At 40.2% G+C, this 15,991-nt stretch overlaps 1 protein-coding gene across 1 annotated transcript in view; it reads left to right on the top strand.

Annotated features, from left to right (window-relative positions):
• Positions 1-15,589, top strand: part of rgs7a (regulator of G protein signaling 7a) — a 48,912-nt gene extending 33,323 nt beyond the window's left edge. The window contains exons 4-16 of the mRNA XM_071520446.1: positions 5,946-6,052; positions 7,013-7,064; positions 8,195-8,259; positions 8,581-8,657; positions 8,902-8,983; positions 10,191-10,265; positions 10,464-10,562; positions 10,943-11,004; positions 11,603-11,713; positions 11,932-12,057; positions 13,584-13,770; positions 14,173-14,262; positions 15,569-15,589. Of these exons, the coding sequence (XP_071376547.1) occupies positions 5,946-6,052; positions 7,013-7,064; positions 8,195-8,259; positions 8,581-8,657; positions 8,902-8,983; positions 10,191-10,265; positions 10,464-10,562; positions 10,943-11,004; positions 11,603-11,713; positions 11,932-12,057; positions 13,584-13,770; positions 14,173-14,262; positions 15,569-15,589 (1,154 nt within the window). The remainder of the gene's footprint in view (positions 1-5,945; positions 6,053-7,012; positions 7,065-8,194; positions 8,260-8,580; positions 8,658-8,901; positions 8,984-10,190; positions 10,266-10,463; positions 10,563-10,942; positions 11,005-11,602; positions 11,714-11,931; positions 12,058-13,583; positions 13,771-14,172; positions 14,263-15,568) is intronic.
• Positions 15,590-15,991: the final 402 nt, after the last annotated feature.

Genomic DNA, 15,991 nt, shown 5'->3' with positions numbered 1-15,991 from the left:
CATGAAATGAAGCTTTGGTTCCTTCCACCCATGGCAGCTCACCTGCAGAGAGGTGTGTGGAGGAGGAGGTTGTCTCACCTCCAGCTCTCCCTGCTGCCTCCTCTCAGCGCTCACAGCTCTGTCCAAGGCCTGCTCAATGGCACCAGCACAAAGACTTATTCCGGCTGCGTGTGTTTGCATTGTGTGTGTACAGATATTTTCATCCTATTCATTTATGTAAGAAATGCAAATACTCATGCTCACATCATAAGTGTGTCCTAGTGTTTTGAGTGTGTGTGTTGTTTTCATTTTATTTATTTGTTTAAAGTCACAAAGAAAGGGCATTTCGATGGTGTCCTGCTTCCGTAGATTGTCATATTTGTGGTTGAAACTGGATGTTGGGCCGGGACATAACACAGGGGTCGTTCAAAAGTGGTCGGGTTGGACCATGACAAACATGGAAAGTGACTCAGCAGACCACTCGCCTCCTCCAGTACCTCCATCACCACCATGTTGCCACTTTGCCATACCATGAAGTAACCAGTAAAAATACCACATTTTTCAAGAAGTAAAAGTAATCAGATTGTAATATAAAAGTACAAGAAAATGCAAAAATAAATGTTTTGGCATTTATTGTTAAATAGGTGTAGGTGTGTGTGTTTGCCTGTGTATTTGCTCTAGTGTGTGCTTTAGTTTAACAGTTCACACACATTAGTGACATACTGTATTGTTAATTTAGCTGACTCAACAATTCACAGTTCCTTTGTGTGTTGGTGTGTTTGTGTGCATGTGTGTACCTGTTTTTTCCCCCTTCTCTCTTTCATGTGTTCATTTGGGTTTGTATGCATGCGCCAGTGTGTGGTGGTGTAGTGGAGGTGAAGGTGGCTTTGCATATGTGTGTATGTGTGTTGGGGGCAGCAAATCATATCAAATTAAAATACCTCTGTAATAGCTCAGCAGTATTTGGGATCACAGAAGAGTGAGCTTACCTCTCAAGTGGACAGGATAACTATTTTTATTGTTTTTTTTGTTTTTTTTACTTTGAGAACATTGCTCAGGTAGTTGCAGACATTTAAAATGCCAAAGATATGGTGCTTTTCCCTGTGCTTCAGACTGCACTATGATTAATAATGCACCGTACCATGGCACCTCCAATATACAACAAAAAACAATAAACAACAAAGAAAACTGTCAAACCAGTTCTGCTTAACATGCTCAACTGGGCCACAAGATGCTCATCCATAATTTTGTTGCTCTGTAACTGAAGTCTGACAATAACACATAAGCCATTCCCTACAGGAATTTGCAATTATACAATCACATTTTTGTAAAATCTGCAGTACCCCGCTAATATTGTAAAAGTTTGTGATTGTGACCAATCACAACTCTTCCCCAGAACAGCATTATCATCAAAGACTTTCATTTTATCACAGTCATGGGTCTGATCATAACACTTGCCTACAAGCTGATGTTCACAACTATATCCTTCAATGCAAATTTTTGTCAAACTTTGCACTTTTTGCACAAATGGACTCAAAAAATGTTGTCAATAGCCTTGCGGTGGTTAACGAAATCTAGTGCAAAATCAAGTGGTTTTGGTGGCAATACCACAGAAACACTCCTGGAGGGGCAGACGAACTCAGGAAACCGGAATGCAATTAATTCGGCTCACAGCATGATAGCAGCATATTTATTAAGCAAAGGCAGACAAGTTTATATCGAAGTGGACTGGAGTTTAAGAGACAATCTCTTTTTTGCTGAATGAATGCCACATATAATATACGGACACACTCCAAATGAACTCATTATCATCCTATTTTACAGTCTCTGTACTGCTGAATCCTATTTTCATCCAATACTGCATTCGATTAGCCTACTAAACTGCCTGCCCTCCAAAGTTCTTTCAAAACTTTTAGCCACTGTATGTGGGGATAGATCTCCTCTGGGAGATTTTAGCAGACAGTTTCGCACAAGTAACTCTTTACAGTAACTCTTTCATTCAGTACAAGTCAAATCATTACAGACCATCATCATTCATCCTTTGTTCCAATGTCAGTTGTGGGGATTTTTTAATCAAAATGGTCTGCAAGGTCCCGACACTTTCTGACCACAGGTTTGGTTTCTCATCTCTTGACAAGCTGATCAAATGGTTTGTCTGGCATGGGAAGAATTGGCTTGGACTTAACTCCAGACCACAGTTAATGGGCTGTTAGTAGCATACATTATTATTCAGACCAATCCAAATAGCTGGCTCAAAGGTTAGAAACACTGAAGAGAAGGATGTGGATGAGGAGCCACAGGTAGACATGATATACAAATGGGATGAATTGTCTATTGAAACTGGCACAGTTAATCCTTTAGTTATACATTTTGTCCTGACATGGTATAATCTACATTATCTGTTTAAATAAGAGGGAATCTGTTCATCTGAATGGAGAAATGTAGGTTGCTCTGTAATTTTCTAGCATAGGAATTAAATAATTTAGTATAGAAATTTTCAGAATGCAGAGTTTCAGGAATGTCATGCATGAAAAAGGCTCTAATCTTCTGAAAAATAGTAATGAGGGAAATGGCTTTTAATGGCCTTCGGGCTGATTTCACTGAAATGCCACTTGTCTCGTAAGTACCTTTTTCCATTATCCACAAATACTGTATGAGATTTAAATACAGACAGCCTGAAAGGCCTGTGGAGCTTATGTATTATGTCACTTATGGATCAACAGCTAAATTAGCATTTGATTTGGGAAGCAGACTTCTGAATCCCTACCAGCTCCAGGGTCACTGACCTCTGATCGCTGACCTCCTGTGAAAAGTGAAAAAATTTCAATCAGGAAAGACTAGGTAGAATGTTCGATGAATATTTTTATTGAATAAAACAATTAGAGTTTGGCGTAGGCTCCATGATGACACGCCTCCCATGATGAAGTTAGGAGGGCGTCGGGAATGGGATAGAATTAGGATTCCCCCCCCGGGGAATCCCTCTGGAGCCATGACGTTGGTGGTGGCAGGGGAAGAGGAGGGGCGAAACGGCTGGAATGACAGCGACTGAAAGACAGCATGCACATTCGTGAGTAGCGTAATGACATAGTAAATGACGTGTATATACTCTCGACCACTCAGATGATTGGTTCTGTGAGAAAGAGAGGGAAAGAGATGGTTTGCATGGATTGGATATTGAAAGCGAGGGAATGCGTTGTATAACAGTGATTGGATAGGGAGAAGTTTGAATGAAACTAGGGGGAGAGAGGGGCGGAGATAAGTAGTCTTCCTGATTGAAATTACGTAATACTTCACAATTTCCATGCAGGGATCAATAAAAAGTATCACATTGTTATTTTTAACATGAATACATTCAATGGATGTATAAAGCTCTGAAGTCAGTTTTACCTGACTGGATCAATTCTAACTCAGATTGGAAGATTTAGTGTCAGTCTATAGCTATGGAGTTATTTATAGAAATGGTGTTCCAACCATTTTAAATTCTTGATGTAAGCTGATTCATAATTTTCAGTTCAAGAAACAACACAGATACATGTACAGTAACACCTGTATTTGTATTTGGAGAAAAATACAAATACCGTATCTCTTCGATATTCTTTGATCTCTTCAATAAATATTTATTCCTTCTGCTCAGCTGAAGGAATATTCCCACAATCCCCTTGGCAGTGCTCCAAACTGCTGGGTTTTTGGCACGGAGCTGGTATCTTGTATGATGAAATCATGGGGTATTTTCCCTGTGGACTCTGAGGCCTGCCTCTCTTGGCAACTTGACTAAATCCAATTCAAGGTGTGGTCCGCTGTGAAGCTTATAGAACTTATGCCTGCAATATGTGAAATGGGAGTGCGTTGCTCCCTCGCCACAAGAAATATATCTTTATAGACTCTTATTGGTTGAGAAACAACAGCAACAGATTTGACAATCCTTAATTTATTAGATGGAGAATCTTCCACCACATTGGACTGATTGTGCTTCTTTGTGGTCTCTTTCATATTTATCATACTGTACACATTTGGAAACATTTAGTGGACCACGTTATCCTTGGTATATCACACTGTTCTCTTTGTTTATTAAATATAGAAAGAAATATAGGGAAATACAGATTTTTAAACTATTATTTCCTATTTAATCTTATCATGTTTTCTGTTCATGTTTTTTAACTTGTATTGCATTACTGTCTAAATTTGAAACAAGCAAAACCAAATATTAAAATGGGACAGTGTGGCAAAAGGAAGGTTTTGTTTGTGGTATTGGCTGTTCAGAAAAGCGGTTGAATGGTTGAATGTGTGTGGGGTTGACATTCAACATCCATCCAGACTGAAAGGTCACTGCAAACACCCTCAGCTTCACTTGAACAATAGAGAGGGAATGAGCAAACCATCACAGGTGACATATGCACTCCACACAGAATGGGAGCAGAAGAGCCTGTGCTCGAAGCAGAAGAGACAGCGAGACCTTCAAGTCTCTACGACTCCACTGTCACAAATGCCATTTTTCATACTTTGCCGACTTCACTTTCGGCTGACATTCATCACGTCAGAGATAATAATGTGGAAAATGTAATTTGGAGTGGATAATAACTTTTAAAGTACAAAGAGAGTAAGAAGTTATATGGATGAGTGGATTTGTTCTAGTAAATGTCTGTCTTCTCCGTTTGAATTCCTCAGTATTCCATGGACAGATGCAGATGAGTGCACACAGTCTAATCTGCTGTCCAGATCAATAAAGATAATCAATCCTTCTAGACCTCCCACTGCACACACCCCCCCCCCTTTTAATGCCACACCAGAGCTAATATCTATTATAAATATCTTTTTATTTATGTTCATAATATATTTATGTATAATATATATGAGACAATATTTACTGTAAGGAGAGAGACAAAGCACAGTGGAGAAGCACAGTGGAGAAGCACAGTGGAGAAGAGGAGGAAAGGGCATGTTTATAAGTAAACATGTATTTAATAAGTTATGAGTCATAATTTATTAATGCATATAGACCAGTCATACCCCCCCCCCCCCCCCCCCCCCCCACACACACACACACACACACACACACACTGGGTCTAGTGTGATGGAGTGGAAGCTGTGATAAATATAGATTGGCTTTTTCTTTATCCTCTGAGGTGAGTGACAGGGCTGTAAGAGGTCAGGATGTGTGTGTGTGTGTGTGTGTGTGTGTGTGAGAGAGAGAGAGAGAGAGGAAGAGGGAGATAGAAGAGATCTGCATATTTTATGTGTGCATATGCTCTTGTTATGTGTCAGTACCTCTGCCTATTTAGACAGGGTCACAATTTCACCCCTCATTTGTATTAGTTTATTATGATTCCTGGGACAGACAGACAAACCGACAGGAATGGTGTGCTGTTATTTTTCTAAGCGATCTGATTGATAGTTTTTTTTTATGTGCCTCCAGTGAAGAATCCCTCCCTCACTTGTTTTAGTTGCCACAACACTGCACTCTTTTGGAATTACTTAAAACACATTTCTTAAAGGGGCAAAAAAGATTTTTACTACTCCATGGCACAAAATTGCCATAATATATCTGCAGGCAGGGGGTTGATAATTGTTAATCAATACCAATGATGAATCGATTACTGTAGTGTGTAGAAGGAAATGCATTCTATCAATGTTATTGCAATTCCTGCTGGTCGTCAATAAAGGTCATAGATTACTTAATGTGCCTTTAAGTTCAACAGGTCAACAATTTTACTTTGGACTTTAAATATATGTTTTTATTGTAAAGTCTCTTGAATGCATTGCTAATTTGATGATACATAATGTGTTGATGCATATAAGCATTTTGCACTTGTGAGTGCAGGCTTGTAGGTGTGTGTGTGTTTGTGTGTGTCTATGTGTGTGTGTGTGTGTGTGTGTGTGCGCATGCTGCTATGTCACCAGGAGAGTTGACAGAGGGAACATTGGTATAACAAGTTGGAAACGGACTGTGTGTTTGTTTGCTCTCCCAGTCGAGGCTCTGCACCTAGGAACTCTGATGGCTGCGCATGGCTACTTCTTCCCCATCTCAGACCATGTCCTCACTCTCAAAGATGATGGCACTTTCTATAGGTTTCAGGTAAGAATGATGATGATGATGATGATGATGATGATGATGATATGATGATAATGATAAAGATGTGCATAGTATGATAAGTATGTATATGACAGGAACAATATGTAAAGCAGCATTAAAATAAAATATCCAAAGCTATTTGATTATATTACTGGCAGTTGCATTGTATAAATCACATCACAACTTTACATACATTTCTTTATTTTGCTGGGAAGTGCATTGCATGAATTTGCACTGTAAGGAAGGCCATATTGTTCCACATCTTTTTTTACTTTAATATCTCAGTTGCCTGCCATGCGAAGGCTTTTTATTGGTTTTCTTTTCAAAGCAGTGTGTCATGATTTATTTGAAATTTGGATCTCATGTAGGCTAGACTTAATTTTTCCACTCTGTATGGACACAAACTTTATTGAGTAACTGCATTATATGCTGGAGTCGAAGCAGTGTTTGGACTCTGTTTTAATTAGTATATGGCAGTGTTTAGCGGTTATTGTGTCCCACAAAGCCTTGCCGTTCCATGAGGAGGTGCATGTTATTCTGAATGTCAATAGTGGGATTGACAGCTTTAGCGATTTTCCACACAGTGAGCTCCCCCAAGTGTGTGCCACAGAACTAACTAAAGTAAATCAATGCCGAAAGCCATTTGCGTTAGTACCAGTCTTCACTCTGCTCTTAACATCTAATCTGTTCTCATCTGAAGCCAGTCCCTGTAACGCTGCTCACGGAGGGCCAAGATTCATCTTGGTGTCTTGGTACTCACCCACAGCAACTTATGTGCTTTAGATTTGACGCTTAGCCCATTTATACGGCTAGATGTTTTATTGTGACAGCTGCAGCGCTGTGACTTCATGGCCCCTCACATGATAGTAAACACTTTGGTTTACCAGAGCAGGGTAGTAGTTCTGCCCTGTCAAAGATGTAATGTTTTCTTTTGTCTCTTAATAACGTTCCCTCTCCCTCCAGACTCCATACTTTTGGCCATCAAACTGCTGGGAACCAGAAAACACAGACTATGGTGAGAGAAAACCCTGGTTGTTCTGTTGTAGTCTAATACCTACTTTGTGCATTGTGCATCCTATACGCAAGATGTTGATGATACAGACTATATTGTAACCTAAAGTGCAAAAGGTGAACCACCAATGAAGCAGATGGTAGATAGAAACATAGAATCATATTCAGCTCTACTCAAATGCCTATATGGGTCCAGTGGCAAGTTGTCCAGTGAGAATCAAACATGAATGAATTCAGTTGTATTGTGTGGTGTGTATCTCCCAAACCCTCCACAGCACCACAGGCTTCAAGGAGGCAATTTCATATTCCATTCACAGTCATCTGGTTCTGCCTTATTTGTATTGTCTGACTGATGTAGACTGATTACAGTGAAGGAAATCAGGGCTGTGCTTGCATGTGTGTGTGTGTGTGTGTGAGAGAGAGAGAGACAGAGAGAGTGTGTGCGCACCTGTTTTTGATTGTACATGTAAATGTGCCAACATTTGGTTGAACATTTTTATGATGATACAGGGATGAGCTTTTCATTGTTTACAGAGGAGCAGAGTGGAGATAAAGGCTTCGTAATAACAAAAATGGTTGGAGTGAATAGCTGGTGCTGTGCAGGCCTTTCATTTGTTGTTTTGAGTTGTAAGAGAGGGAAGGGCTAATGAAAGCTGTGGGAATAGTTCTGAGTGTTAGGGGAACTTTAAGTGTCTCAGACGTGGCAACTGATTCACGTGAACGGTGCCTCTTAATGAAAACATGCATCCGGCTAATGGAGTAATGAAGCTTCTGCATAATGGTCAGTTAACAGAGGGATGAAGGGATGGAACTGCTGCAGCTGGAGGTACAGTGCAGAAAGCCCTTGTTTACTGTCTCACACCTGAAGAGAAATAAAGACATCAAAAGTCAGGCCCATGCAGGCACACACACACACACACTCACACACACAAACAGACTCTCACACACACATTGCATAGCCAATGACCTTTGTGATTTGCAGGCCAGTTTAAATGTGCAGTTGAGAGGATTAAATGAGTAAATGCAGGGCCATTTAAGGCTGTTAAAACCAAGCTGAGCTCATGTTCTCCCTGTCTTCCCACTCTCTCTCTCTCTCTCTCTCTCTCTCTCCCTCTCTCTCTCTTTCTCCCTCAGCTGTTTACCTCTGCAAAAGAACAATGCAAAATAAAGCACGTCTGGAGCTTGCAGACTATGAGGCGGTAAGTAAGAGAGGTCTTTTAGTGTCAGCACTCCTTTATTCACATATCTGTTTCGTTCCTGCGTTGGCACCGCTGTCAACATTTATCTCTCATCTTTTGTTCATACTGAGCCGGTTTTTGCGTGTGTTGGTACACCATTTGTAACTTTCTTCAACAAAGCTAAGGAATGAATCACTTGGTTAGTTACACTCCGTGTTTTTCTTTTGTGTGCGAGCAGGGATCATTACAGATGGCACCCAACTGTGCACTATACCCAGTATGTGCAGCAAATATAATTAACCCAGATCCCTCAAAAGCCTTTATTTTGTGTCTTATTTTCAGGAGAGCTTAGCACGGCTACAGAGAGCATTCGCCAGGAAATGGGAGTTCATTTTTATGCAAGCAGAAGCACAAGCAAAGTAGGTTCCTTTAGGAGCCACACATGCATTGAGCAAATATGGGCGAGTCCTCTTACCACCTCATTATCACATGAACACCTTTGCCTTCGACTGAGACTTCCCTCTAATTTTCAACACACAACTTCGCACATGAACTGCCAATTAAACAGTGTGATGCAATGAACAGATCATATGAATGTTAGAATGAGATGTATATTTTGTAAAAAAAACATTCCCGTTGTGTGTTGAACTCATTTATCCTCAGAGTGGACAAGAAAAGAGACAAAATTGAGAGGAAAATTCTCGACAGTCAGGAAAGAGCGTTCTGGGATGTGCACAGACCAGTGGTGAGTGTCATCGTCCTCACTGATATCATCATCATCATCATCATCTTCATCATCATCATCATTATTGTCATCATCATTATGATCATGATCCTCATTATTGTTGTTGTCATCGTTATCATCATCATCAGGCTGGCAAAAGTGAATAATATCAAAACAGCAGTTTAATATTCATACAAATACACTCATTCACATTTTGATGGTGGATTGTGGAAAAAAATGAATAAATAATAAAAAGATAGATAGATGGATACATGCTTGAATATATCATTGTGATAATACGTAGCCTATATTATTTCTCATACACACAAACACACACACACACATAGACACACACATAATCTCTTTCTTTCCTTTTGGGTGCTAAAGCCATCTGAATCATCTCCTGCCTCTGGGTATTTTAACCTGTTCCGTTGGCAGCAGAGACACGTCAAGCTCTGGCAAAGGAGATAACATTTTGAAAATTTTATGCAAAAAGTATAGCATTAAAAACAGAAGTCTTCGTGAATTCTATAATTTACATCAACTGTGTGTGAGCTATACATCTGATTCTCATTCCATGTGAAAGGCATGCAGGAGTGAACATAAATTATCACTAATTATATTCCTCTGCCATACATAAGAACTGTCACATCAGTAACTGTCAGAACACATCAACCTCACTGGTCCTCTTTAACCTTGTTCATACATACTTCCCTAGCATTAGCATTTAGCTTCCCCCTGCGGTTAGAGGGTCTCCTCTGCTGTATTTCTTCCAAAGCCACAGCTCCATGCTTAATTGGAAAATAACAAGTTCAATTTATGCGTCCTCGGAGCAACATAATCAATATTAATTCAGATTTCACAGTGATGCCGTCAAGCCACTTAGCTCCGTTCTCCTGGAAGAGACCTACATTAGACCGCTTGTTCAATCAGGCAGAATTTGCACACTGAGTGTTTGATTTCCCACTGGTTTCCTTGTTTTGGTAGAATTGGCACATTCCATGTTTGATTAACCAGCATTCGACACATAGTCTTGAAGACTTCTCAGAATCAGTTCACACCGCTGCTACAGTGATGGATTAAAACCTCCTTTAACGGCGGCTAAATTGCACCTTTACTGTTTGTGGCATCATCCTAGAAGGTGCAGCATGAAACAATTGAACTCTTGTCTCTAAGAATTTAAGAGAGAGAGAAATTAACTCTGCTTTTCTGTTTGTTTTCCTCTCAGCCTGGATGTGTGAATACAACAGAAGTCGACATAAAGAAGTCCTCCAGAATGAAAAACCCCCACAAGACAAGAAAGGTACATCTTCCCGCACTAGACACCTCTTTCTTTTAGAGTCAGGGTTAAGGTTATAGGGCTTGATAACATGGTGACACACAAATGAACAGAAAAGTTTGTTGTACCTTATTCTACGTGCTTGTCAGCTGTAGTAAAGTCATTGCTATTGATATTTTTTTAATACATTTATATATATTTTACCTGTTTCCTCTCCCTTAGTCTGTGTATGGGCTGCAGAATGATATCCGTACCCACAGCCCCACCCACACCCCCGCCCCAGAGGCCAAGCAGCCCACAGAAGAGGAGCTGCAGGACCAGGTTGGAACTACAGGGGGCGCTCTACTACCAAGCAGGGGACCTTTAACAGTTTGCAGTTAATGTTAACATTCAGACTGTGGAGCATTTTGTAGTTACTTCATTCTTAGATCATTATGGGCATGTAATCAATTGTATTCAGTAGCCTTTTGTAATAATAATACAGTGATATATATGCATAATGTATGAGTGGTGCCATAGTAGAGAATTTATTATGTAGAAATAAAGCAATAAGTTAAATAATGTAAATACAATGCAGATGGTATGTTAATATGCTTGTTAACCAACAGTTACCGGGTTACAAAAATATCTTCACAAACGCAGTGACTTCACAGCCAGGCAGAGACAAAGCGCATGCTAATTGTTCCTTGCTATGGTTTCAGATCACCTTTTGGCAAGTGCAATTAGACAGGCATCGACTGAAAATGTCCAAAGTGGCGGAGAGGTGAGTGATGTTCTTTGTGTCTTTATTCAGTTTAGGCATCGATCTGTTTATTGAGCCCTTAAACGGCCTAACGTGGCATGGAATTAAGAGCTCCAGTGACCTTGAGGAGTGTTTGGCCCCAAACAATGCCTCCGGTGGGCGTCAGCGCCGATGCTGCCAGACACTGGAGGGCACACAAAGCCTCGATTTGTCATTTCCTGCACTGAAAAGAGAAGCGTGCGCTCAGCAGAGAGTTCTCTAGCCTTCCATCCAAATACAGGGCCATTCCCTCTTGTCATACTCTATGTTTTATTTCAGGAGGAAGTGAAAAACTACTGTATTTGCTCTTACAAGGTTTTTTCCTTTCAACCACATGAAAAAAAACATGAAAAGATGATAAATCCACTGAATGGATATCCATAACTATTTAAGGCTCAGCACTCAAGCATACAAATCCTCATTATTCTATTTTTTTCATAAACGCATAATCATTCATATAAAAATATGAATGATACTGTCTTAAGCATAATATCATCAATACCATGTCAGTGTGATACAGATTGTCATTTGCTGCTCTTTAGTAGTCTTGTCTTGTGTTTGTTTTGTTTCTCCTCTTCAGTTTGCTGGGCTACACAGAGCAGTATGTTGAATACGACCCCTTCCTAACGCCACCAGATCCCTCCAACCCCTGGATCTCAGACGACACCACAATCTGGGAACTAGAGGCCAGGTGTGTATTTGTGTGCCTGTCTCTGTGTGACAGAGCAAAATAGAGTGTGTGTATGTGTAACAGAGAAAAGTGCAAAAAGTTAATAGTTTTTCTGTGTTTTTACAATCTGTGAATTTTAGGTAAGTGGCATGGCATGTAGTGCATTTTGTTGCACACACACTGCATCTGTGAGATGATGTCTTCTATGTGTATGTGTGTGTGTGTGTGTCCTCCCCCAGTAAGGAGCCGGGCCAGCAGAGGGTGAAGAGGTGGGCTTTTGGCATTGATGAGGTTCTCAAAGATCCTGTGGGGAGAGAGCAGTTCCTCAAATTCCTGGAGTCTGAGTTCAGCTCAGAGAATCTCAGGTAAGGGAGAAAATACACTCTAATACACACACACCTGCACACATTCATGCACACACACAGAAGCATATATGAGAGGCCGTGTAGGACTTAATTGACACTTTGCTGGTCACCCACACATATACTTATATATATATATATATATATATATACAGTATATGACATATACCAGCACATACATGCTGTTCTGGACGTCCCCCGCACACACCAATACATTTACTGCGCAATAACAGTAGTTATTTCCATTTCCATTCTGAACCCAGTTACTCGACATACACTTGAAACTGGGTTCTCTGATCATGTGAAACCCGGTTCAGATGTCTGGCTTACTCTGACATTAAACAGGTAACTGTGGCATGTAAACATCTTACTCCATTCAGCTTTGGTTTTTGCTAACTGTACAATCTTTATACGTGCATTTTCATGTCAACAAAAACATGGCGGCTAACAGTACTTTTACTGTTACTGTTTGGATCATTGTTTCTTTCTGTATTAGAAGTAACCTACTATTGCTCAGTCAAAGAGGGAGGGGTTAGCTGGTGGCCACACCTTTTCATAGGACTACTCTAGCTGTGGGTAGGACAACGCAGGTAGACAGGAATATTGTGTTAATTGGTTTACTCATGGCAACAGAGATACTCAGTTTCAGGGTATCAAAGGTGCATGTAAACAGCTTAACTCGAATAAGGCCTCAAGTACGGGCAGTAGGTTACTCAACACACCACAGTGTAGGACAGCTCCTCTGCTCCCTCTGGTGGGACACGTCCTTACTGCTTCAGCCCAGAGCTAAGAATGAGGTCAAATTTTCAATTACAAATGTCATTATAACTCACCTGTAATTGGATCTATGTAACGTTATCACAGAAAAGGGACATACCTGTATTTATGAGCACATTGTTTTATTTAACCTTTTTTCTCTTCGTTTTTTTTTTTTTTCAACAATTCTTAGTGGGTTGGTGCTGATTATGTAATTGGAGGAATTTACATTTGATCACTCTGACAGCCAGAATCTATATCTGCTGAAGTGTCCTTAACTGAGGCACTGAAATGCTACTTACTGCAGTTATAGCTACCCATTTCTTACCATGCATTCTTACTCCTCTCATGATATATTCATACAGGCATGTGTGGGCAAGGTGATGGAACGAATTCCTAATTATACTGTGTGTAATATGGAAAGTGGGGGCTCTTAAAAATGAATTATTGAATTAGTAATATCCCATTATGTTGATGGCTGGCATTGCAGTGCTAAGGAATGACCCATGAGGAACCTTCTGACTTATACATTTTTTATATTTTGGTTTAATATTCTGTCTGTATAGAGTCCCATTGGGTGCAGTTACTGTACAGGACAGTAGTCAGGAACGGTTCCAGTATGGATCTGGCAGTTTATATATCATAACTCACTATTATCTCATTACCTATGTTCTATATAGATTCTCCTGAGTTTTGCTGCTTTGAATTGGTGGTCCAGAAGTACCAACCTGGGTCTAACAATGAATTACAGTACTGTTCTCTGTGGTTTATAGGTTCTGGCTGGCAGTCCAGGAACTGAAGAAGCGTCCTATCAGAGAGGTTCCAACCCGGGTCCAGGAGATCTGGCAAGAGTTTATGGCCTCCGGAGCGCCCAGTGCCATCAACGTGGACTCCAAGAGCTACGACAAAACCACCCAGAATGTCAAAGACCCCGGGCGCTACGCTTTTGAGGATGCACAGGTTGGCCATCATTCTATAGCAACTGATAAAACGCACTGAATCACAACGTCTATAGCTGAAGGTAATTCTTGTAGTGGTTCTTGTACAGTTTTAGACAAGGACTCCTCGTGTTTGTGTGGGTTTCCTCCGGGTGCTCCAGTTTCCTCCCACAGTCCAGAGACATGCAGGTCAGGTGAATTGAAGACTCTAAATTGCCCATAGGCGTATAAAGCCCTTTGAGACTTCACTGTGATAAAGTGCTATATAAATAAATAAGACTAGACTAGACTGAAATTTAGTTATTTAAAGTACAACTTTTGTCTGGAAGTATAGTTGCTAGCAATCTAGACAAGCTACTGTATAGTGCAGTTGACTCAATGGAAACGTCTGTTCTCCCTGGTAACTGATGTGTTTCTACAACAGGAACACATCTACAAGCTGATGAAGAGTGACTCTTACAGCCGCTTCATCCGTTCCAGTGCCTACCAGGAGCTATTACAGGCCAAGAAGAAGGTAAATAACGGCTAGCCTGACCCAACACCTTGGATTGAAGTCCGAGTTTCAGACTCAGACTAAATGGATCAGATGCAGAGAAATACGTGTACAGCAAATACTTGCATGAACAGTCCATGCAGATCCATGACTTTATCGTTCCTGTTTCCTGTATGAACCTTGACCTTATCTGTGTTTTTCATGGTCATGGGCATGACTATGTCCTTTCATGACCCATATTATTCAGGTTCTATTATTCCTTCACTCACCCTGTGTTCTAATTGGATATATTGGAAAAAAAAGTAGCACGTGAATGCATTGCTGTAGCAGCTGACTTGGAAGTCCTGGATGTCGGACCTTCCCACCAGCACATGAATACACAATCAGTGCCTCATTAATCTCTGAACTCAACCTGTTCCACCTCTCTCTTTTTAGCTCTGTGCTGTTACTCTTACATAAAACGATAAGAAATATATCATTTAATTATTGTTCTAGCACTAGGTGTTATTAATTGCAAAATTGAATTTTAATTATTGATCAGAAGATTGCTACGTTCGTCTCCTTGCAGCTGTGTAAAATTCTCAGTATTATTATGCTAGGCATAATCACTTTGATTAGTCTGATTACTCTTTGCTATTTACCCAAACCTTCTTTTCAAACTCAGTTTTTTATTGTAACAGACCATCATTTCATTTTACAACAATCTATGTGGCCTGTGAAAGTTAATTTCGTCACATTATGCAGTACATGACCCAGTGGAGTTGTCTGATGACTGTACAATCATGACAGAGTATGATACAGACTCTAACGTCATTCCTTCTTAGAGGCCAGCTGAACTGAAAGGACAGCTCTTGTCTGTGTGCATTTGGCCTGTAAACGGTCCGTTGTTCTCTACAGCAGTGGTTCTCAACGTGGGGTCTGGGGACCACCAGGGGTCCTTGAGGAGGTTCCAGGGGGTCCCCAGCAAATTGATGAATTGTTAAACTTAACCATTATTTAATTGGTAAGAAGTTAACACAATTAGAGAACGTAGAAGAATGGCTATTTTGATCATAGTTACACTGTTATCTCTCTACCTACAATACAGATAGTCATAGAATTCTGGACAAAATCATGTCTAATAATAAAAATATTCTCAGATTTGGGTCTGAGAGACAAAATCTCATCAAATGGGGGTCTGTGGCCCTAATGTGTACTAAATTAGGGGTCCTTGATGTGAAAAAGAAAAAAGAATCACTCCTCTACATGACTCACATTTTGGTTTCCTGAATCCCTTGTATAGCAAAATGCCTTCACTCACTATGTGTTTTTCTCTATGTTCCCGCAGAAAAGTAAGAACTTGTTCTGAGGGAAGTTGCTTCCAGGTAATGTCAAATGCAGAATGATTTTGTATTGTGAATTGGCATGTGCTTGTTTACTGTCAGTTAACACATTTGTGGTTTTACTGTAAATTAATTTTATCTTGAATTTTAACTTTTTTACCATCCCTACAGAATGGAAATACATAATGTTTAATTGTTGTTACAAAAATGTAACTTCATTTAAAAACTTAAATTGTAAACATGGAACATACAACACAAAATGCATCAGATCAGTGTCAGCATCATGTCTATGATTGCTCTCATTAAAATCTAACCTGAGAATGAATTTGATTCCTCTCCACTCCCACTTATATATATTTCCCTCACTCTATTCCACCTTCCCTCTCTCTCTCTCTCCCTCTGGCAGGGGAAACCACTAGCATCCAAGA

Source organism: Centroberyx affinis, unplaced genomic scaffold (assembly GCF_046629955.1).
Source record: "Centroberyx affinis isolate AG114_WGS23_722 - 3 ecotype Tasmania unplaced genomic scaffold, CSIRO-AGI_Caff_v1 ptg000801l_1, whole genome shotgun sequence".
Lineage (NCBI taxonomy): Eukaryota > Metazoa > Chordata > Actinopteri > Beryciformes > Berycidae > Centroberyx > Centroberyx affinis.
The sequence above is the reverse complement of the archived record's forward strand: the minus strand, read 5'-3'. Positions and strand labels throughout refer to the sequence as shown.